A 24,659-nucleotide genomic window follows, 5' to 3' on the forward strand; every position below is an offset into this window, starting at 1 on the left:
CCTTCCTGTGTCACATGACCTTTACCATCGTTGTACCTGTGGTCTTTCATTGAGACAGAAGGCGGTTGGAACTGACAACACACACTGCAGATCACCACTGCAGCACATCTACGATGTCCACCTCTGTGTGGCTGCTCTCCCTCTCTGACTCATCTTTCCACCCCTCTGTTTATGACTTCTTACCTCCTCTCACTGACAGTCCAAATGCTTACATCCAACCCTCCTCCCCAAATACCCTCATCCTTTTGCTCCTTCCTTCAGGCCATTTCATAAAACATCCCTTTGGACCTCAGAGGAGTCTTCTGAATCGATATTATAAACAGCCACTTGACCTCTCATAGCAGTGCTGCTGATTCCTTCTGTCTCTGCCCTCACCATCTTTGCTCTGTATCTCTTTATCACTCACCATCTTTCACTTCTCCCTCCCACTATCACACCTTTCAAGAATAGCCTTTCAAATTTGTGCTTTGTGTAGAAAAGAAACGTCTTTTCTTCTCTCAGCCGTGGGGCCGTGGTGTGTGTTAGGCTGGGTTCATTTGACTCAGTGCTATAATAAGCCCACAGTATGATACCCTGCCCAGCACGTTATTTATACACTTCTCAGATGTGTAAAAATGTCTCTCAGTTCGTGCTCATCTTCACGTGGTTATCGCGTTAGCTAAGCTAAACTTTAATGCCCCGGTGAAGCCTTTTTCAAGTATTTGTTAGCAAGAGCAACAGAAAGAGCTGAGCGCTGGATTTAGGTGGAGCAGTTCTCACGTCTGAAATGGCTACGTCTGTGGTCTGTGTTTGTACTGACAGCAACAAGCTTGACTTGTTTGTTGAGGACAACAATGCTATTTCAGTAATTGTGTCGCTATTCTGGCTTTTTCATGAAGTTGACACATGTCACACAGTTTAGGCTCTTCTACTCCACCCCTCCCTCCATGGCCCCACTTTTAGGAATAGAATAGATAAACTTTATTGTCTGTCCCAAGAGCGACAGAAATTCTCCTTTGACAAGCCTCAACCCTACACATGATTCACATTCAAAACACATTTAAAACAAATGTAAAAAGGACTGTTAAAACAGCAACTGAGAGAGCAGATTAACATGCAGTGTCTATTTTGTTCAGGGTGGTTATTGCAGAGGGCAAGAAGGATTTCTCGTAGATGTTTCTCTACAAACTGGGGAGATAGCAGGTCAACAGTATATGCCACGTAGAGGGGGTGTGCATCATCTGAAAGCTGGGAACCTGAAGATTAATTAGAGATGCAGCTCAGTAGGTTTGCCTTCTTAAAGTTGAAGAGTTGAATCCTCAGTTGGAGACTCCTCAGTCGACTGTGAGCAGTCTTTCTTTTTTTGAGTGAGCTTTCCTCACTTCCACACTGCTCTCCTGTAGAGGCAGCTGCAGACCCAGACCCAGTGTGAGTCTGAGTGAGACAGCAGGTGCCTGCACATTAATCTCCCCGACACTAAGAAGTTGTGAATTTATTGCTCACAGCAAATCAGTACTATACAGTCTGTGGCTTTTGTTTGGTACCTAGTGTGTGCGGAAAAAGGTTGTTGCACTTTTGCAATGCATCGTTAGCATAGTTAGCATGGATTAACCTGGAGGACTAACTTGAATTGTTGCACATTACTATATGAATGCTGCTGTCACCATAATCATCCTGCTGAACACTGTCAAACTGTTACCCTTGAAATCCAGAGTTCTCGCGAGAGCACAATTTGAATTTGCTCAGCGAGTCACTCTGGCAATCAGTAATGATGCTCATTACCTATGCCGTTGGAGCCGAGCTGCACCAATCACATCGGTGTATCTGATATCGGCGGGCCAGAGGCGAGCTAAACAGATGACGACAGCGCTGCGACGACGAAGTCCGGAATCAGTCAGTAAACATTGCAAGATGGCTACGGATGAACACCAGTTGTTTGAAACGGCTTTGGCCGCTACAATGAACGAGTTAGACTTGGCTTTTTCTCTAAAAGAGGAACAGAAGACGGCGCTCGAATCTTTCCTTTGCAAGAAGGACGTTTTTGCTGTTTTGCCAACCGGATACGGCAAGAGTCTAATCTACCAGTTAGCTCCGCTGGTAGCTAAGCTCTGGATACGTCACCCCGTGTATTGTTCTGATTGGTCGTAGTGTTATCCAATTGCGTGCAGTGATATTTACAAATACATGCTTGGTGCCGCCCCTTGAGTTGGGCCATTTTCATTACTCATAGCCAGACCCTAAATCTTTCTAGATTTCGGTCTGGATTTCCAGGCTATCAAACTGTCAGATATAGCCCTTCAGCTCAGCACTATGTGTCAAGTTTTCCAAGTCATACATATGCAATAAATATTGTGCTTTGGTAAGGCACCTTTTCAAACTTTGAAAGTTTATGATGGTCATTCTCATGCTTAATTAGGGCTCAGGTTGTTGCAGCAGTTTTTGTGTTAACTAGCCTCTGAGGCTGAAAAATGAGGACAACCCAGATGTGCCAAAAACTACATTTTTTTGAATGACCACTTGGGACTAGCTAAAAAAAAAGCAAGTCAGTCCCCACAGACCTCCATGTTAAAATGAAACATGTTTACAGCCTGGTACAAAAAATGGTTTTGGTCTCTATCCCTAATTTCCCCCTTCATGACACCAATACGGAAGGTGAATCTTTACATAACTCACACATTTGCATTTTATTAGAGCTTAAAGTTACGCAGACCACTTTGAGTGACAGGCTATTTACTGATAGTGTCCTTGGCTTCTTACTCAGATCCACCCCTCGCTCCTCAGCGCCATCTTCTCGCGCAAATATAGTCATCTCTGGCTCCAAAACACCAAGATTGCAATGGCAGTAATGCCGAACTCAAGGCTTCAAAACAGGAGTCCACAAACTAATGGGTGATGTCACGGTAGCTATGTCCATTATTTTCACAGTCTGTGATGTTGGTACCATTTGTTACATAGGTTTGGTGCAAAATTTAAGCATTTTTACCACTGGAGAACTGATAAAAATCATTGAAAAACCCCTTCAAAATATCACATTGAGACACCAAGACATGAAGGAATACCATAGAAAATGCTGTGATTTGGTATCAGAAACTTTTTGGATTTGATGGCAAACACTTCTGTTCTTAAAACTTCTGAAGAAAAAAAACCCTTCTTCCAATATGAAGATATAAAAGCCATACATCTTCTGAATGCCCAAAGTTCCTAGTTTGAGGCTGTAAGGTTTCATGGGACACTCATGGGTACTCCTACAACCCATTTTCATTCAGATATCTTGAGGTGAGAGGTCTCTGTGAAAATGGACGCCCTGTTTTTTACTCATCAAGATTGAGCCTAATTTGGAGCATTATTTCGCCCCCTTCCTGACAAGCTAGCATGACATGGTTGGTACCAATGGATTCCTTAGGTCTTGTAGAGAGAAGACGTTAAACAGGCAGTAAAGAAATACACAGAGGAGAGTCTCTCAAGCCACCAGCCAGTCAGTTAACACATAAGAAATAACAAAGCACTGGTCACCTGCAGACTGAACATAAAAACAGAGCCCCCCTCAGACGAAGTGATGCCGCTCCATGTTCTCGAAGTTTAAAGATCGGGAATGCCGGTTAGCTTTAGCAGGGTGGCAAGAAGCAATGATTCAGCCACTCATGCACATAATGGAGTCTTTTCTTTCTGACCTCATCCCACCACTCTCCATTTCCTCCTCTTCATTTGCCCTTCGGTCTGTTGTTCCACTTTTCTTCCAGCTGCCTCTCTCCATTTATCTCCTCACCCCAGTCTTGCCTGTATTCCGTCTCTCTCTCTGATTCTCCGTCTTCTCCTGATCTATTCCCATCCCTCCCACACCCATCCCCGCCTCCAGAACCTCATTTTGTGCTCATCCGTCCATCTGTCCCTCCATCCCACCGCTCATTTTCCATGTAAGTGACTGACAGGCAGGTTCAAAACCCCCGTGTGGATGGGTGAGAGGTCTAAGAGGGTTGATGTCCCCGGGGTGTGCAAGAGTGAGTGTGTACCAGCAGTGTGACAATGCTCAGCGACGTGAACTCAGGCTTGAGAAGGTACCAGCAGTCTTGCCCCAGGGTCGCTAATCTAGTCAACACCACGTGTGTGTGTGTGTGTGTGTGTGTGTGTGTGTGTGTGTGTGTGCGCACGGTGAAGTCAGAAAGTATTAGGACAGCGACACATTTTCTGTTGTGTTAGCTCCGACACATTGGATTTGAAATGAAACCGTGACGATGAAATAAAAGTGATGACTTTATTTTAAGGGTGTTTACTTCCATACATGTGATTTCTTCCTTGGTCAGCCGTGTGCTGTGGCCATTTGTGACTGACTTGGCACACAAAGTCGCAAATGCCGTTTGGCTATTAAACACTTCTTGGCTGCTTTGTCTCTATGTTAGAAATAAAGAGAGGACGACTTTATTGTCCTGAAGTTGTGGAACTGTGATACAAAAGGCCACTTATCATACATTGTCCACCCAGTATGGATGTGCAGACCCTCATTAACCTCTCAGTCACTGGTTCATTTCAATTCCAGCGTGCAGATGGAGACGGAACAATGAAAAACATTTGACTGTACTCAGCAGTGTGCACATCCTGTATGTTTGTTTGTTCAGCACTCTGAGATAGCTTGCTTTTGTTGACTGGCACTTTCAATTATCATTTTATCTGCATGCATAAATATGCAACAGTATGATAAGCAAAAGGGTTGGATGTACATGTTGTAACTACATAAAATTCATCCCCTACCATAAGAATGGTTCACAGGGGCTATTGATAGGGGTAGGAACCACAGACACCCCATGATATGATGATTTTTAAGTCACGATATAATATTATCGGGATTTTAAATGTTGCAGAGTATTGTGATAACATATATTGCAGTTTATTTTTTTGTACGCTCTTTCAACTGCCAAATATGTCCCCAAAGTAGATCTGTTACCATGTGTTTTTATCTAAGAAACCTTTGTGTGTTCATCTCACTTCAGTCATTTTTATTGCAGCTAAATGTATCTAGTGGACTGACAAAACAATACATTTTATCATACTAGTTTGCTACCAAAAGTTTGCTTTATATTTGCTATATTAATGATTTACATATTTTTTAAGAAATGATAATCGTGTCCGTGTATTGATAAATTAATGCCACGCAGCTGATTTTATTAATCTACCAGGCTACTTAAAGTTTAACTTGTATTTGCAATGTTATAAATCCTAAATAAAAATAAATGATTGTAGATTATTTTCCCATCACTCCTAGCTATTGTGATGCTTTGTTTTCTCTTTGGTATGAGGAATGATTAGGCCTGTCAGGGGCATGGATGGTATTCAAAGAAAGCACAAAAACGAGACAACTAAAGCCACCTTAAGTTTAAGTGTATGTATAAGACTTAAGGCACTTGACCCAATGCTGATCATCTCCATCTTGCAGTCGGATCTTTAAATTTTTCCGTGCCCTGTCTCCGCCCTCGCCCCCCGCCTGTGTTCTACTGTAAAATCATGGGCTCTACATGGAAAGGTCAGCGTCAAACGGGGTCGAAGTTCAACAAAATTGAATTGCGTCAAAACGCCGGTGAAGCCCACAACGCGACGCCCAAGTCGAAAAGTACCCCGATGGCATCATTAACGCCAGCTTCCATAGGAAAACAATGGCACAGCGGGCATCAATAGATTTTTAACGCTGGTCATGCGTGTTTCGAATCGCATACTTTTTTTTCTCACTTTTAGTAGGTACTGCAGCTGCCCTTAAAAAGTACATACTGTTGCATGCAGTATGCACACAATCAGGACATACTACTGTCTCATAACATTACACCCTGAACTTTGACCCTCTTGCTTTTATATCCGTTACCTTGGAGATAAAACAAATGCCACTCACAGTTCGCCACAGATGGAGATCGACCCGCAAAGCTCTGCTGTTGTTACTTTGCAATGTGTGTAGTTCAAAGTTATAACTGCACAGATTGTGCGTCAGAACATATGATATTTGCGACAGTGAATATACAACTGCAGTTTTCTGTCACTGTTATTTTCATAGTTATGTCCTCTTGTTGTTTGTAATGTTTACGATTATTTTGTTCACTTAAACAATCAATATTCCTGTTATTACTGTTCGACTGGTCATCAGTTGCTTGGATGCGCTGTCAACTGTCATTGTGGCTTCTGACAGCTGTCAAACAGCTGTCACACTGACATCTGTTTGTGGCTCAGTTGATTTGACATATTTTCCACTGTGCAGAGGATTGTGGGTCAGAACAGCCAGAAAACTTTGCTGGCTTACATACTGCAAAATCAGACCAGATGTATTTTTGGCACACTGCATTTGACATGCTATGTATTAGGACATACTATATCTTTTTCTGGCACACTGGTAATACTGGTATTGGAATGCACTGTTGATTTATGCCTAACGCCTCATTTCCTCAGTTTTGTTTTGTGTCTGTAATTCCTTATAGTACACGGAGTAGGCCCCCAAGTGTTCAGCGCAAGGAAATCTCTTTATGGAAAGATAGAAACAGCACCGCATTTTTTATTTTTTGTGTTTTTTGCAGTCCAGTCGAAAATGAGTGTTATCGAGACAATAATAGAACCAACTAGAAAAGCACTCAGAGAGTGCAGACCTCCACCAAGTAGGTGATAACCCCCCCCCCCCGCATCAGATTTTGCAGCCTGCATCACGATTAGGTTATTTGCATCACTATCATGATTAGGTTATATATGCCTTCACCATGGAGACACTGTGGTGTATTTATTTCGTTGTTTTTTTTTGTACCAACACAGAATATAATGTTTTTTTGTATTTTTCACTTTCTTTTTTTTTTCAACACAGAACGTTAATTTCAACTTTAGAATTACAACAATATTTAGCAAGTAGAACAAGACGTGCTTTCTGGCCACCAGATGGCGCTATTTTCACCGTCTTTAGAAATTGGAATTGCTGCTGAGGCTGTCAGACTATAGACTTTATTTATTATTTTATCCACTTTGCTTCCACCGATCACCACCAAAATGTTATCATCTGTTCCTTGTCCCATTATCCACCTTTCCTGAAAATTTAATCAAAATCTGTTCATAACGTTTTGAGTTATTTTGCAGACAAACAGACCAACGCCGGCGAAAACATAACCTCCTTGGCGGAGGTAATAATGCATGACGGTGACTAAGTAATGAAATTACCCTGCAGTGATTGCAGCCAGTTTGTGAAGTATTTTTCTTAAAGACGTACTGTATGAACCACTATGCATGCACTACATGTTACACAGCTAGCATGATACCAGTGTTAGCTAAATATACAGTCACACGTTTCACCAAAAAAAGTACATATAAACCTGTATTGCATACATTATTTGAATGAAATAGCCTGTGCGTTACTAGTTTTTATGCTAACTTCCTGTGGCACACAGTGCAAACAGTATGTCCTAAATTTGCCGCAGAATTTCAAGGTGTAGTTATGGTAAATTCCAGACTGAAAAACACGCCAAACAAAACAAAAAAACAGAAGAATTATTTACAAAGATTGCCGTGGTTCTTATAAGAATGAATAGACTTTTGCATGCCTACACAGAGCTACGTGGAAACGATGTGTTTGAGACAGTGAGATCTTGTAGCCCTTCACCTAACCACAAAGTGTGGTGAAAAGGCCCAAATCTTGATTTACACCAGTAATTAATCTATGTTCAATACCTTAACTTTTTACTTATTCAACACTGCCTCCTATCTATTATCGTATAACCTTTTCCTCATAGGTGCCTATGATTGGTCAACAAATAAAAACTTGCCCTGTATAAAAGCTTTAATGTACAGTTCCGCAGTGCTCACTTGTGTCATTAAGCAGATCAAATCTTAAATGTTAATAAAATGCATGTCCTTGAAATGTATTCCACTTGTCTGGCCTTTACATTCATGCTCAAGGTGTGAACTACTTAGTAATCTGCATGCATATGTATTCTTACATCCAATTTAACATTATTTAATAGTTTGAGGTTTGGATTCTTGTTTTAGCAGCAAAATCATAATGCCTGCACTGATATGCTGCATTTAAGTCAGCATTTTGGTGTCATCACAGCCCTTTAGGCTTTTAGGTGTCTAGCACCACTAATCCCTGGGTTTTTGCATAATCATAGGCCTACAGCAAGTCTTGCTTGAGTCATTTGTGAATGCTGAACAGATTCCATAAATTCCACCACTGTAAAGAGGCTCGTTGGACTGGAACTCTCAGAGTCCATCCCATTACATGTCTCCCTTTACCTGTTAATGGGACCGCTGCCCAGGCTATTATGCATTTTGTTCTGTCATGGCACATAAATAAGTAAGTCTGTACAGCCGGACCTGGCATTTATTACACTGACGTGGCGTCTCAGAATGTGAGAAAGGGAAAGCTTTGGCAGTATAAGGGCCATAATCGTCACCATCAGTAAACCTATTCAAACTGAACTGGAGCTGAACTGTAGAAGCAAAGAGCCTTTCAAAGCCATTTTGCTCTCCATTTCCCCTCAGTGACATGAATGTACATACTGCCATGTTAATGTCCTCTCTCTCTTTCTCTCCATTTTGCTCTGCTCTCACTCTTTATTCTTCAAGCTCTGAAAAGTTCAGCTTCCTTCCACGAACAGAGACGGAGCTTGGAACGAGCCCGGGTGAGTTTGCCTCCCTCACATCAATCACTGGAGTCAAAACTGGCCTGTTTCAAGCACACATTCAGTCTCTCTCTGCTTTGTAGCATCTGACATCATTACAGCAGCTCTTGAATAATAATGTAATACAGAAGGGCTGGAAATGACAAATAAGTGCTGAGATAAGGCCATCTGCACAGAAAATGTATATTTTAAGTAAGGTGCAGTGTCAGTGATTCCCAATAAGGGGTACATGTTCTCCAGGGTATGTGTGCAGTTTCCAGGGGCTTTGTGGAAAGATTTTGGAGTAGCTCAATTTATTAAATAAATAAATAATAGAAAATCTGAATTGTATAAAAAGCCACATATAGCCACATATTGAGTCGGAGTAAACACCTGAACACCATGTTGAGCTTGTGTGAAAACCAAATGAGCAGAGAAGTCTAAATAGTTAGCTAGAAGTAATGTTAATGTTTGAAGTAGTTGGCTAAAAGAAATGATAAATGTTTGAAATACTTAGGTAAAGGAAATGAATAAATGTTTGAAATACTTAGGTAAAAGAAATGAATAAATGTTTGAAAGAGTTAGCTAAAAGTAACGCCAATGTTTGAAATAGTTAGCTACAACTAATGCTAATGTTTGAACTAGTTGGCTAAAAGTAGTAGATAAATGTTTAAAATTAAAAAGTAATGGATAAATGTTTGAAATAGTTAGCTAAAGTAATGCTAATATATGAAATTGCTACAACTAATGCTAATGTTTGAAATAGTTGGCTAAAAGTAATGCACATATTCAAAACAGTTAGCTACAACTAACGATAATGTTTAAAATAGTTAAACGTAATGCCAATGTTTGAAATAGTTAGCTAAAGGTAATGCAAGTGTTTGAATTAGTTGGATAAAAGAAGTAGATAAACGTTTAAAATAGTTAAAGATAATGGATAAATGTATTAAATAGTTAGCAGGGAGTACTATGTTCGAAACAGTTAGCTAAAAGTAATGCCAATGTTTGAAACAGTTAGCTAAAAGTAATGTAAAAAATAATTGGCTAAAAGTAATGCTAACATTTGAGATAGTTAGCAAAAAGAAATGGAGAAATGTTTAACGTAGTAAGCTAAAAGCAATGCTAATGTTTGACATAGTTTAAAGTAGTGCTAATGTTTGAAATAGTAAGCTAAAAGTAATGCTAATGTTTGACATAGTTTAAAGTAGTGCTAATGTTAGAAATAGTTGGCCAAAGGTAATGCTAATGTTCAAAATAGTGACCTAAAAGTAATGCCAATGCTTGAAATAGTTGGCCAAAAGTAGTGGGTAAATTTTTGAAATACTTAGGTAAAAGTAATGCCAAGGCTAATGTTTGGAATACTTAGCTAAAAGAAATAAATAAATGTTTGAAAGAGCGACCTAAAAGTAACGCTAATGTTTGAAATAGTTAGCTACAACTAATGCTAATGTTTGAAATAGTTAAAAGTAATGCAAGTGTTTGAAATAGTTGGCTAAAAGTAGTAGATAAATGTTTAAAATTAAAAAGTAATGGATAAATGTTTCAAATAGTTAGGTAAAGTAATGGTAGTATATGAAATTGTTAGCTACAACTAATGCTAATGTTTGAAATAGTTGGCTAAAAGTAATACAAATATTCAAAATAGTTAGCTACACTAACGATAATGTTTAAAATAGTTAAAGTAATGCTAATGTTTGAAATAGTTGGCTAAAAGAAGTAGATAAATGTCTAAAATAGTTAAAGATAATGGATAAATGTATTACATAGTTAGCTAAGAGTACTATGTTTGAAATAGTTAGCTAAAAGTAATGCTAATGTTTGAAACAGTTAGCTAAAAGTAATGTTAAAAATAATTGGCTAAAAACAACGCTAACATTTGAAATAGTTAGCAAAAAGAAATGGAAAAAATGTTTAACATAGTAAGCTAAAAGTAATGCTAATGTTTGACATAGATTAAAGTAATGCTAATGTTCGAAATAGTGACCTAAAAGTAATGCTAATGTTTGAAATAGTTGGGTAAATGTAGTGGGTAAATGTTGGACATAATTTAAAATAATGGATAAATGTGAGATAGTGAGCTAAAAGTAATGGGTAATGTTTTAACTAAACAGGAAAAACAACGGATAAAGTTAGCCCAAAGTAATACTTGGCTAAAAGTAGTGAATAAATGTTTGAAATAGTTAAAACTAATGGATGAATGTTTTAAATAGTGAGCTAAAATTAATAGGTAATGCTTGCTCGAAGTAATAGTTAACATAGCAAGTATTGGATACATAGAGAGTTGGCTAAATGTAATGGGTAAACACTAAATAATAGTTAGCAATTGATCAGCTAAATGAAACTAACCGTTTATTAAACACAACTATATTTAATAAATAACTAATAGATCGCTAAAATAAATGAACAAATTAGCAAAAACGAAATAAAACCTAAATAAATAAACTGAAATGTTCCCAGTATTGTATGTTCCCCAGCTCATCATCCTCTCAATATGACACATTAACACCTTTCAGTGGCTTTCAGAGCCTGCTGATGTTATACTCATTAAAACCTGTGCCCTAAAATTTGTGGCTTAGACAGTTTTCTTGACTTTAGATGATGAGTGCGTTTACATGGACATGAATAATCTGTTTATGATTGGGTTTTTTGGAGTATCCTGTAAACACCATACTCTGTTTATGAGAAACCCGAATATGCTAGCTGGAGTATTCTTAAAGAAACAGGAATGTTTACAGGGAATATGAATAACCCGGATCGTCTGTGATTATATAAACACCATAACCGTAACCTTAGAAATGGGTTATTTATGTCCTTGCAATGGCACTCACTGATATCATCAATGGCTTTAATCTCTGACGATATTAGTTTATATATCAAGAGACATACGGTACATTAATATTTGTAAATCTTTAAATAATTAGGAAGACAGATGTAAAGTGTGTCTTATGTGTTATATTATGGGTATATAGAGCTGGGGAACATAGGAGCTTGGAAATAAATGTCGGTGTCAATTAAAAGGTACCTGGTAATAATGATTGCAGAAGAGGAAAACTAAGTTTGAACTAAAGAAGTTCTGGGCTGATGAAATGTTGGTGAGAGTGTTTTGAGTTATGGAAAAAAATATAATCATATTTTATAAATCCAGTGAATCACAGTCACAATTTTTCCTTTTTCCTCCTCCAGACCGAGGACTATCTCAAGAGGAAGATCAGAAGTCGACCGCAGCGCTCTGAACTAATCAGGATGCACATCCTGGAGGGTGAGTGCCACATAGACCCTCCTGTCTGTCTGGACCCTGGGCTAATCTGACAAATAACTTCTGAAGATCCGAGCACACTGGCAAATTTTTTTTTTTAAAAGTTGTTTGGTTTCTGCGTGCTTCCAGAGACATCAGCAGAGCCGTCACTTCAGGCCAAGCAGCTGCAACTAAAGAGAGCTCGCCTTGCCGATGATTTGAACGATAAGATCTCCCACCGGCCGGGGCCCATGGAGCTGATCCACAAAAACATCCTGCCTGTTCACTCCAGCATTAAACAGGCCATCATAGGTGAGCCGGGCCAGCTGTCAGATGGATTTTAAATGACATATGGAATCCTTCCAAGACAATTCAGTGTTTCTGCAATTATTTTTCCCCAAATTAACTGTTTGTTGGACTGTTGCCATCTTCAGCTGGACTAATTAACTCCTCTCACAGTCACCTCTGACTAGTGGAGCCAACTAAAACTTGAATTAAGCATTGAATCAGTTATGTGTGACAACCTTACCTTTCACACCAGTAAAACCAACTATGAAGCAGAGACAAGACACAGTAAAATGGACAGACAGTATAGAGGCAGGTTTCAGGCTGGGTGTAAAAGTTCTCCTGTTAGCTATAACAACTTTATAAGCCTTTATGTCACAGTGGCTCCACATCTCTTCTTGTCTTGTTTCTTTTTTGCCCCCTAGCGGAAATAAACTACTAAATACACCTTTAAATAGAAAATGCCCTGCATATATGTGGAGGAGGGAGGTGTAATATAAATGTAAAGGTGCAATATATCACAGCACACCCACAGTTTAAGGCTCCTGACAGGATGTCCCTCCTGGTCCCCTCCTCCAGCTGTCATGAACACACTGATGCGTCCTCTCAGATGCCTCAGCTGTGCTCACCACTCACACACACAGGCACTGGCACACACACAGATGCCTGGCGACACACACTTAATAAACAATATACGTTTCCCTCTGATATATATACACAAAAACTATGTTACACACAAACTCCCCCACCTGAGTATTCATGCCTCAAAAGCCACAAATGTTAAAGGGGCAGTTCACCCCAAAACCTCAAAATACATATTTTTCCTCGTACCCATAGTGTTATTTTTTTAATCTAGATTATATTGGTGTGAGCTGCTGAGAGTTAGAGATGTTGGCCGTAGAGATATCTGCCTTCTCACCACTATAATGAAACTAGATGTCACTCAGCTTGTGGTGCTCAAAGCGCCAAAAAAAATCCATTTTAAAAATTCAACAGCATTGTCTCTTTCCAGAAATCATGACCTGGTTACTCAAGATAATCCACAGACCTTGTCGTGAACAGTTTCATGCAGGAACTATTTCTTTCTACAGAACTACAATAGCCAACCGCATCACCGCGAAGGAAGGAAGCATGCATCTACCGCTAGCTCACCTAGCACCACTGAGCTAGCCAGCGTTACAGCTCTGCCAAGGAGGATGCCAGTAATGTTTACATCTCGTGCTGTTATGAGCATGAGCCGCTCATCAATGAGTAGATGCACACCTCCTTCTGCGCAGTCATACGGTTGGAAAGAGACATTGCTGTTGAGTTTTTCAATTGTATTTTTTTGGGGACTTGAGCACCATAAGCCGAGTGCCATCTAGTTCCATTATATTCAAGAGAAGGCATCGTCTCTACGGCTGATATCTCCAATACTCGGCAACTCAAAACCAAAGCAATCTAGATATAATAAAAAGCACTACAAGTACGAGGAATCAAGAGACAAGGGACAATCCTGGCAGAGATCAACACCCACTGAGAACGTGTTTGACTTTGTGTTGACTAGCTCTCACTTAAGTTATGCAAGGACCCGTATTCCTGCAGTTCCCCCCACAAGAATCCCATCAGGTCACAGGCATAAGCCTTCTCCAAGTCCAGAAAGCACATGTAGACTGCACGGGCAAACTCCCACGACCCCTGCAGCCGCCCTGCAAGGGTAAAGAGTTCATCCACTGTTCCAGGACCAGGACAGAATCCGCATTGCTCCTCCTGAATTTGAGATTCAACAATCGGTCAGAGCCTCTTCCCAGCACCCTGGAATATTTTCCCAGGTTGGCTGAGCAGTGTGATACCCCTATAATTGGAGCACCCTTTCCGATCCCTCTGTTGAGTTTCTCAAAATGTATTTTTGGCGCTTTGAGCACCACAAGCTGAGTGCCATCTTGTTCCATTATATTCAAGAGAAGGCATCGTCTCTATGGCATATATCTCCAACATTTTGGGCAACTCACACCAAAACAATCAAGACTGATAAGTAGCACTACAGGAAAGAGGAAAAATATGTATTTTTGATTCTGGGATGAACTGTCCCTTGTATCTAGGATATAGTAAATCATGTATGCCCCCCCCCCCCCCCATCCCTGCTTCACAGCCAGAAAGTAAAAACTCTTCCCTCTCTGTTGTCTGCTTTAAATGGCCACAGTGTCTGTTAATAAAACCCATTATCTTTTATTAGGAGAATCACATTCTAATTGAAGAGTTAGGACTTTAAATGAAAGACTTTGATTTTAATCAGTTGCAGTTTGGGCACAGTGACAGATATAATAACCCCAATTTCACCCTTTTCCATTTTGGCATCAACAACAAAAGAAACAAAGGAGCAGTACTGTCTCGCTTTTATTGTATATGTTTAGTCCGCTGCTGTCAGACGTTGGATGATGAGATCAGAGACGGTGGGTCCAGCAGCTGCTTGATTGATGTGTGGAGGAAGGGATGCTGAGATTCAATAACGTGCAGTGTCAGTGGATTATCCGTCTCTGTCACCGCCACACAATAAACACAATTGCATTGCTCCCACTTACTGCAGGAGCGCTGGGAACGCAAGAGTTACACAGAGTTGACATGCAAAGATACAAACATGCAAAGCACGACGCACAGATACACACAGGCACAGCGCGGCAGTAGGGAAGTCATCACGTTATTGGATCAGAGGGTATTAAATCAGCCCCATGTTGTCTTTTCATCATTGCCTGCTGATGTGAGATTAATGACCAGCAGTGTATTTTACATAACTGTCTGCTGCAGCCCACAGCAGCTCCTGTAATTAAATAACACACATCCACCAGCAAAAGAAAAGTCTCCATCCTTGTCTAGCGGATCAAACCAGGTACCTTTATACATGAAATCCCTGTAAAGACTCAAAGTCTGTATAATAATGAAATGATGATGTGTGATAACCCTGAGGGAAGAATTAGCAGGAGGACCACGACTTGGATCTATTCCTTTGCTGGAGGACATTTCAACCTGATGCTGAGGCTGATATGAAAACATTCGTCCTTTGGTGGACACATTTTCATGCTGTTTGTTTTTTTGCTTTCGCATTGGTGACAGCCCTGGACAGAGGCATCGTGTTTTTGGGTTGTTCGTCCCATTTTAGATATCTCAAGAACACCTTGAGGGAATCACTTCAAATTTGGCACAAACATCCACTTTGAATGAAGGATTAAGTTACTAGAATTTGGTTGTCAAATTCAAGGTCACTGTGATCTCACATTCCTCTCATTCTCGTGAATGCAATATTTCAAAACACCATGAAGAAACTTGGCACAAACGTCAACTTGAACTCAAGAATAAACTGATTAGATTTTAGTCGTTACGGGGCATCGGTGGCTTAGTGGTAGAGCAGGCGCCCCATGTACAAGGCTGTTGCCGCAGCGGCCCGGGTTCGACTCCAGCCTGTGGCCCTTTGCTGCATGTCTCTCCCTCTCTTTCTCCCCCCCTTTCACAGTTCACTATCCTATCGATTAAAGGCAAAAAATGCCCATAAAAATATCTTTAAAAAAAGAAAAAGATTTTAGTCGTTAAAGGTCAGTGTGACCTCGTCTGTCTTATTCTCATGGATGTGATAGCTCAAGAACACCTTGGGGAGATATATTCAAATTTGGCACAAACAGAATGAACTGATTTGTTTTTGGTGGTGCTAGGTCAAGGTCACTGTGACCTCGTATCTGACTTATTCTTGTGAATGCCGTGTTTCAAAGATACCTTGAGGGAATTACCTCAAATTTAGCACAAATGTCCATTTTGAGTCAAGGATGAACTGATTAGATTTTGTGACCTTGCATTTTTCACATTCTTGTGATCGCAATATCCAAACAACACCTTGAGGGAATTACTTCAAGTTTGGCACAAACATCCACTTGGACTCAAGAATGAACTGATTCAGTTTTGGTTGTCAAAAGTCAAGGGCCCTGTAACCTCAATGGTCTCAATCTCATGAATGCAATATCTCTATAACACTTTGAGTTTTTTGTTGTTGTTTTTTTCTCAAATTTGGCACATCTACATGGACTTAAGGATGAACAGATTAGATTTTGGTGGTCAAAGGTCAAGGTCACTGTGACCCTGAATTTTTCACATTTTTATGATCACAATATCCAAACAACATCTTGAGGGAATTACTTCAAGTTTGGCACAAACATCCACTTGAACTCAAGAATGAACTGATTCAATTTTGGTGGTCAAAGGTCAAGGTCACTGTGACGTTGTGTCTGTCTCATTCTTGTGAATGCCATTTCTCAAAAGTACCTTGAGGGAATTACTTTGAATTTGGCACAAACATCCACTTTGAGTCAAGCATTAACTGATTAGAATTTGGTCATCAGGTCAAGGTCACTGTGACCTCGCATTCCTCTTATTCTTGTGAATGCAATATTTCAAGAACACCTTATGGGATTTTTTCCAGAGTTGCACAAACGTCCACTTGGACTTTAGGATGAACTGATTAGATCTGGGTGGTCAGATGTCAAGGTCAGTGTGACCTTGTGTCTGTCTCATTCTTGTGAATGCCATATCTCAAGAATACCTTGAGAGAATTACCTCAAATTTAGCACAAATGTCCACTTTGAGTCAAGGATGAACTGATTAGATTTTGGTGGTCAAAGGTCACTGTGACATCACCTGTCTCATTATCGTGAAAGTGATATCTCAAGAATAGAATTCCCCCATGTTAAAATGCCCAAATTTACAGCAAAAATGAACATACTTATAGCCTGGTACAAAAAAACAGTTTAGGTCTCTATAGCCAATTTCAGCAGGGGGGTTTACATAACTTTCCTTTTTACAGTTTATTTAGGCCCAGAGTTACACATAATGAAGTATGAGGAGTTGCTACAGTCTATGAGTCCGATCCACCCTTCGCTCCTACACACCTCTAACCTAACATACTTTGCCTGATGTATGTTTTATATTGTTCAGCTGCACTTATTTGTAGCCTGAAAAACATTTTGTAAAAAGAATATCATTAGTCGCCCAGAAGGCTGTGCATAAACAGGAGGAGCCCTCACATAAACAGTTAATGCATTCGTAGCACAGCTTACGCAACCGATCCTTCAGAATTCTCAGCATATCATCATCCCTTAGAGAGACACCATCTGTCACATAAAAACCAGTATGAATGAGGTGGCCGGCCTTATTTGGCTGCACTGAAAGTGAGCTTAGATGAATGAGAACTATCACTGGGATAAGCTTGACTCAGCCTGACCACACTGTGAACGGATGAAACTGTTTGGGTTTTTTTTTTTTTTCAGTTAAGATATCTAAAACTGGCAGAGAGGACAAGCGTTTAGGTTACTCTGCAGCCACCATCACATAAATGCACTGGCTGACAGTTCTAGAGCAGACATCGGAGAAGGAGCTTGTTTTTTTTTTGTACAGTTTTATAGGCCTTGATGTGCACATGCGTGTTTGCTGATACTCGTAGAGGACATGCTGGTGATAATTTAACTTTAGGTGATAAAAGCCTGCTGTCATTGTAGAGATATACACAAGCAAGACAGGCACACAGGTTGCAGATATAGCTGCTTGTGTGAAAAATACCAGTTTCATTTATGTTTCCATGTCTTCAATTCTTCTTCTCTCCTCTCCTCTCCCACTCAGAGTTTCCGAAGGCTCCATGTGATAATTCGTCATGTGATGAAGACAGCAATTACAGTCTGTCTCCAGAGCAGCCGGTGAGCCAGGAGTCTCCTCTGGGCCTGTTACCTCCGCCTTCTCCTCCAGAGACGCTGGCTGGGAGCAGCATCCCATCTCCAACACAGGTAATAGTGACTGACATGTTGTGTGTCAGAGATGCACGATTATAAAACATAAGGCAAATTCCTTTACAGTAGCAAACTTTAATGTACCATTGTAATGTCATCTGACTGGTGAGGTCTGTTTATAGTTAAATTTCCATCTGTCAGTTAATCTTAATTGCTATTTCCTAGGCAACTGGACTTGCTTGAGTGTCTTGAAGATGTTTCACCTCTCATCAAAGAGATGTCTTCAGTTCTGATCTGAAATGTCTTTGAGTTTTTTCAAAACTTTAGTTGTAAAATAGTCTTGAAAGTTTAGGCAATGCAACAATACACTGACACAAGATTTTTGATTTATCTTCAGTAGACTATTATAAGTTGATAAATTGGCCTTTGCAGATTTATTGGTCTAGCTCTCGGTCACTGGTTCCCAACCTGGGGGCCCCGACTCTCACTAGAGGTCACCACTGAGAGTGAAGGCTCTCTGCTAACAACAACCAAAGAGCTAACACAATGATGCACAAGCATGAGGAAAAAGGAAACACTGAATGTGTCCGAAAATAAAACTTTAAGTATGTATGATTGTTAGAAATAAAAATAATAAATAATACAGATGGAAAAACGTATAAAAAGTTTCCGCAAAACTCTGATGCAATATTCACAGAAAATAACCTGTTCAAAATGCATTCAAATTATTAGTTTTACCCAAACTTCCTGCAGTTACTGTGTTCACTATTTCGGTTAACTGTTAAGTTTATCAGTTGTTCTGTCCTGTTATTGTTAATGCTTTGAATATAATATGAAATATCCATAAGAAAAATATCACTCAGTCAGGGGTCGTCAGTTTACTCAATACTTAAGATAGAAAAATTGGAACCACTGCCTGAGGCACAGCTACGGTGCAGCCATCAGTGATTAATTTTGCTCATTTCCATCTTATCAATCAGGTGTCTCCACCTACTCCTTCTTTCACACCAATCTCTGGATCCTCCCCCTTATTTAAGCTGACCAATGGGACGGGAGTATCATCTGCCCAGAGGACAGGGGCAACTTCACTGATAAAGGTAAGTGACATCAGTCAACACAGACCAAAAAATAAGTTTCATGTAATCTGTGGGGAAAAGTGCAAACTGTGTTTTGATTTAAAGCTGCTCTTATCAATATTTTAATATTAACAATGGATCAGATGACTGTGTTTAATGAGACAGCGGTCTCTCATTAATCACAGGTATCCAATACAGAACATGAACAGAAAATTATCACCTGTCTCTGCAGTTTCCAGCAGCAGATAGCTATTTTCAACAAAAACAGTTTCACTTACGTTAAAACAGAAATGTAAACTTAGACTAGTCAACTACTCTTACATAAATCATCATGTGACTGTCTATCTTTTGTTCCTCTCAATGTAGCTCCATGGCCCTCCACCCCAGCTCTTCCTTTTCATGTTATGTCTGACTTATCAATGTCATTTCTGTTTGTCATTGATACTGCTGTATTCTGTTCCCGGGGTCTTTGCTGCTGCTCTCCCTGCCGTGGGCTTTCTATGTAAGCGCATGGAAGGGCAGGGATATTTGCCCTTTCTGCCTCAGGATTTCTTAGTTTACGCGTGGAAGGGCAGGGAGGTGTGCTGTCTCTGCCTCAGGCTTTCCATGTAGGCACGTGGAAGGGCAGAGAGTTTTAAGTGCAACACACACCACGCGTCAAAACACCTGCCTCCATTATATTCTATGAACAAACCCACACCGCTGCGAGAAAAGCCTTTTATGTACATCTCGGCTGCCGTAGTATCAACTCCGGTTTCAGCTTTCAAAGGGGTATCTGGATGCTTAACGTTATTAAGTTTTTCAAATTTTTAATAAGACGATTTTGATAAGAAACTTAGTTTTTCCTCTTCTTCTTCCGTTACTAGCAGTTGGCAACTGTTGGCGACTAGTGTAGGTACAGCCACCTAGTGGACTGGGGTGGGAAATACACTTTAGTGTCGATGGTGCCGCTGCCAATATGTGTTGGGGGGCGGCACTTGAAGGCCACAGCACCGTGCCGGCGGCAGTGTATGTTGCACTTTACTCTCTCCCCCTAAGGCTTTCTGCCTAGGCCCGAGGAAAAGCAGAGAGGCTCCAGAACAGAGCCATACCTCCAAATATAATACTGCAAATGGCAATAAAGTTTTCTTTGACTCAGGTGTTCCTGACTGAAATACATTTTACAATAATCAAATCGTATTTTACAGTAAATGCCCCTGAAATGTATAAATGCAAACACACTACAGCATGTCGCCTCCAGCATGATGGCACACAAGCCAAAAGTGCAGAGGCTCCACAAGTTGTTAGTCATCATCTGAAACAAACCCGTATTAAATAAATGGTTGTGATTGGCCCGATCGGGGCAGGTCTATTGCAAATCTGTCTGACTGGAAGGGGGACCAGATCTGCCAGAGCAAATACAGCATGAGTTCACACATACATCTGGTTCCCAGGGTAGCATCAACAGGCTTAGGAGCCAGATGTTTCCCTCTGGTGTTAGTAGAGACCAAAGCAGAGCTACAAGGAGAGTGAATAATGAAGTTACATAGAATTATATTGTTGTATGAAAGTTTACAGTAAACACTAACTGGCATCTTTCCATTTTTACCAGTCCCAGCCCAAACCAAGCTCCGACCGCTCCGCACAGAGACACAAAAAAACAAAGGACATCAAGCCAAAGGTAGATTTAAAACTAAACCTAAACCTCAGAGGAAACAAATGAGTCATAGCAGCAGCAATATAACTATTATTTGCTGTGTTGTTGATGTGTCGCCTCCTAGATTAAAAAGTTAAAGTACCATCAGTACATCCCACCCGACCAGAAGGGAGATAAAGAGCCTCCTCCCCATCTGGACTCATCGTATGCCAAAATCCTCCAGCAGCAGCAGCTCTTCTTGCAGCTCCAGATCCTCAATCAGCAGCAGCAGCACTATAACTACCATGCCATCCTGCCGGCACCACCCAAGTATGTTTTTTTTTTTTTGTCTATGGTCAAGCATGTGGTGTGTAGCAACACCTGGGGGAAACAGACTTCAAAACTGAGGAGCTGCTATCTTGTGTAAAAGTGTTTAATTGTTCACAGACTGTAGAGATCACTTTCCTGATAGCTTTCTCTCCAACAGAGCTCAGACAGATCAGCAGCCACCTGCCTCTTCCTCCTCCAATTCCACAACCACCTCCTCCCCACCTCAACCTGTCGCTGCCCCCTCAACAGCCCCCTCTAACCCAGGCAGTCACAGCCGTCACACATCTGCAAAACCAGTGTGTCTGCCTCCAAACCTGGATGAAATGAAGGTTAGCTGCACAGCAACATTTAAATAAAACACGTGCATGACCCATATATTATGTCTCACCTACTCACAAGAGTGAAGAGCAACAGCTCTCTCTGCTGTCTCTGAGCTATGAGTCAATGGAGTAACTGGTGGATAGAAGCTGGCATATGTAAAAGATTCTCTGTTAACAAAATTCTGTCCCAGAAAAGTGGCCTGCCAGCTCCGAGCTGACAAAGAAAGAGACAGTGATGGATTATTCTGTCTTTTTGTTTTCCCTCTTCTTTTTCCCTTTGATCCATTTCAATTTTCCTCTGGTATTTATCCTCATCTCTTTGCTTTTCCTCGTTCTTGTCCGTCAGTCTCAATTTCTTTGTTACTCCGTCTTCTGTCAGGTCGCGGAACTGAAGTCCGAGTTGAAGCTGCGCAGCTTGCCAGTCTCCGGCACCAAAAACGACCTCATTGAGAGGCTGAGGACCTACCAGGAGCTGAATGGAGGCAGCGACACTTCCTCCTCTTCGACAGCAGGGGGTACCACAGGGCCGGGGGCGGAAGGAGCAGGAAAATCCTCCAAATGTGCTGCAACCTCCAACAACATCACATCACAACAACAGCAACAGTTTCAGTATCAGTGCCATCAGACGTCTTCTGTGACCGGTCAGTCAAACAGAAAATGTATCTGTACTTCCTTAATCCCCTCTCCTCACAGAACTATGTGTTCAAGTGTTAAAAGATAAGGAAGACAGAAATTTAAATCTCCATTCAGAATGAACCCACGACCCACTTTTGGGCTGCGACCCATCAGCTGGGAACCACTGGTGTAAATAATGTGTTGTGTTTGTACCTTCTGCCTAAAGTCACACAATCCTTTCTCAACCTCTGAACAGCTGATGCAGGTAGCAGTGAGACCACTCCTCAGCAGCTCCTGACCTGTAGCGGCAACATCTCCCCCCCAGTCGTCTCACTCGCCCCCTCTGACCGCTCACCAGGCGCCATGAGCCCAGAGGATACCAGCTTTAGGAGCGACCCCATGGGGGAAATGGTGTGAATTTTTCTGTCATTTTCAGGCTGGTGTTGTGGATTTGGAGCTAAATGTTGTGCCTGGGGCACATCGTGTGTTAATGACACTCGTTACCTGGAGAGGTTGGAAAAAGATATACGTTTCTTCCCTGTTCCAAAACCAAAATCAAACCCTGAAAAGTGTAGGGTTAGCTAGCTAGCTACTGAAGATATAGCCTACTGAATGTATACACATGCTGCTTTTGCTTTTTAATGATTATAATAGTGAAACAAAGAGCGACCCTGCTGTACAGGAACCAGTGAAGGGAAGCAGGGAAACTTTGCTCATATTCAACCAGCTGTGTGTCATCACAGTGTGTGCAGATGAACGCTGTTTGACTTCCCCTGGAGATCTCCGCCTGTCCGGCGGTGGAGGTCCGGGTGCAGGCAGCGGCACAGGTGTGAAGCCAAACACTGTTCATCTGCACACACTGCGATGCCACACAGCTGGTTCAATATCAGCAAAGTTTCCCTTTATATTCATTGTCTTGTGTGGCGATCAGCAGTGATGTGGTGGTTCACTTTTACACTGTGATCTGGATTGGATTAACTTTAATAATCCCCAAGGGGAAACTGGATTGCCACCATGGCCAACATACAGTACAACAATAAGACATAGACAAGATATACATATACAATAACGTCACCTAAGAGTGCAGTGGTCCAATACAACAATAGCAAAATTACCTGAAAAAATAAATAAAGTACAACAACAATGTACAAGGACGAGTATAGCAGCAAGTTATAACAGCAAGAAAGTGTCGCTGCAATTTAAAGTGCGATGTACAAGGACTAGTATAGCAGCAAGACATGACGTCAGCAATCCAAATTAAAAAGCCTGGTTGCTGCAGGAACAAAGGACTTCCTCAATCTTTCTGTGAAGCATCTGGGCAAAAGAAGCCGCTTATTTCTGCCACTTCTAACAAAAGTGCTATGCAGGGGGTGATCATCCTGAGACAAGATAGCTCTAAGCTTCCTCCTAGTCCTCTGCTCTGTTATGACCTCCAGAGAAGCAGGGCGCATACCAATAACAGACCACGCCTTTCTAATAAGTTTGTTGATCCTGTTCCTGTCCTCCTAAGTTAGGCTGCCACCCCAACAAACAACCGCATAAAAAAGGACACTTGCTAAAATACCATTATAAAACACATTTAGCAGAGATCTGCTGATGTCAAAAGATCTGAGTTTCCTCAAGAAAAATAATCTGGACTGGGCCTTCTTAAAAATAGCGTTTGAGTTCTTCCTCCAGTCCAGTTTACAGTCCACATGCACACCCCGATATTTATATGAGGATACAGTCTCTACAGACTGTCCTTTAATCAAAATAGGAGTTGCTTCAGGAGAAACATGAAAGTGATCTGTAGCCTATAGTTCGGCTTTAGCTTCTAACTATCTTTGTCTTTTTAACCTGTTGTTGTTGTTTCTCCAGGGAGTGCACTTAGTTACAGTGTGGGCTCCATGCTTACTCTAACAGCTTGCCAGACCATCACAAAGGGGCGGGGCTTGGCGAAGTCAGTATAGTAGAAATCTGGTTAAATTTCAAGAATATCTATATGAAGTAAAAGGTATGTTTAGATACATTTATTTATAACTTTAGTGTGTCAAAATAGTACTGCAAAGATTTGCCCAAATCCTTAATTTATGATTAAACACCTGCAGCAACAATCCCATCAGCCTCCACTGTACTGTGCTTAGTGTTAATTAGCAACTGTTAGCATGCTAAAATGGTAACTAAGATGATTAATGTTATAAATAATATACCTGCTACATAGCTCCAGCCTGGCTGTAGACTCTTACGGGGAAATTCACAAAAAATGGATTACAGCTGCTGATAGTACCGTGAACTGCACATCACTTTCAGCCACTCTGCCCCGTCTCAAGTTTCGATTCATAAAAGATATTGCACTAGGGATATTACAGCGCAAACACGCCCATAAAGTTTTGCAGCCTTTTTGCGTCTGACTGCAAAGTATAAATGTCGCCTTTGGGCAAAGAACACAGTAAACAGAATGATGGCAGAGAGAAAAAGAAAACTGAAATTTTCAGAGTTGCAGATCCTCAAAACTTCAAGCAAGGAATTTAAATGTGACAGAGAGAAAACATATTTGGGATTTAATATCCCGGTCTGCCTGTGCTGTTGGTATTTTCAAATGCACGCCGTCTTTTTTAGATGGCACGATTTGAAACAAAAGATTAAAGAAAAAAATATAATTCAGTGCTTCACTAGAAAGTCTTGGCATGAAACCATTTACATATTAACGTATGTGTTTATGTATAAATATCCTTTACATGACATGACAGACATGAATAATTCAACTGATTGCACAGAGGCTTGGCACCTTCCATTTGCATATAAAGGGTCCAGTTATGCGGCAAATGAATGTATATTACCTCATTTAAATACATGCAAATAGCACAGTTTC

General features: G+C 40.8%; 1 protein-coding gene across 2 annotated transcripts in view; it reads left to right on the plus strand.

The window, feature by feature from the left end:
- The window catches only part of LOC125879058 (myocardin-related transcription factor A-like), a 78,682-nt gene that overhangs the window by 40,027 nt on the left and 13,996 nt on the right, over positions 1–24,659 (plus strand). For both annotated transcript variants that reach the window (XM_049560656.1, XM_049560657.1), the window contains 10 exons: positions 8,557–8,612; positions 11,775–11,850; positions 11,977–12,138; positions 17,749–17,909; positions 18,833–18,949; positions 20,520–20,588; positions 20,689–20,873; positions 21,031–21,202; positions 21,573–21,834; positions 22,065–22,219. In XM_049560656.1, the coding sequence (XP_049416613.1) occupies positions 8,557–8,612; positions 11,775–11,850; positions 11,977–12,138; positions 17,749–17,909; positions 18,833–18,949; positions 20,520–20,588; positions 20,689–20,873; positions 21,031–21,202; positions 21,573–21,834; positions 22,065–22,219 (1,415 nt within the window). The remainder of the gene's footprint in view (positions 1–8,556; positions 8,613–11,774; positions 11,851–11,976; positions 12,139–17,748; positions 17,910–18,832; positions 18,950–20,519; positions 20,589–20,688; positions 20,874–21,030; positions 21,203–21,572; positions 21,835–22,064; positions 22,220–24,659) is intronic.

Source organism: Epinephelus fuscoguttatus, linkage group LG19 (genome assembly GCF_011397635.1).
Source record: "Epinephelus fuscoguttatus linkage group LG19, E.fuscoguttatus.final_Chr_v1".
NCBI classification, from domain to species: Eukaryota; Metazoa; Chordata; class Actinopteri; order Perciformes; family Serranidae; genus Epinephelus; species Epinephelus fuscoguttatus.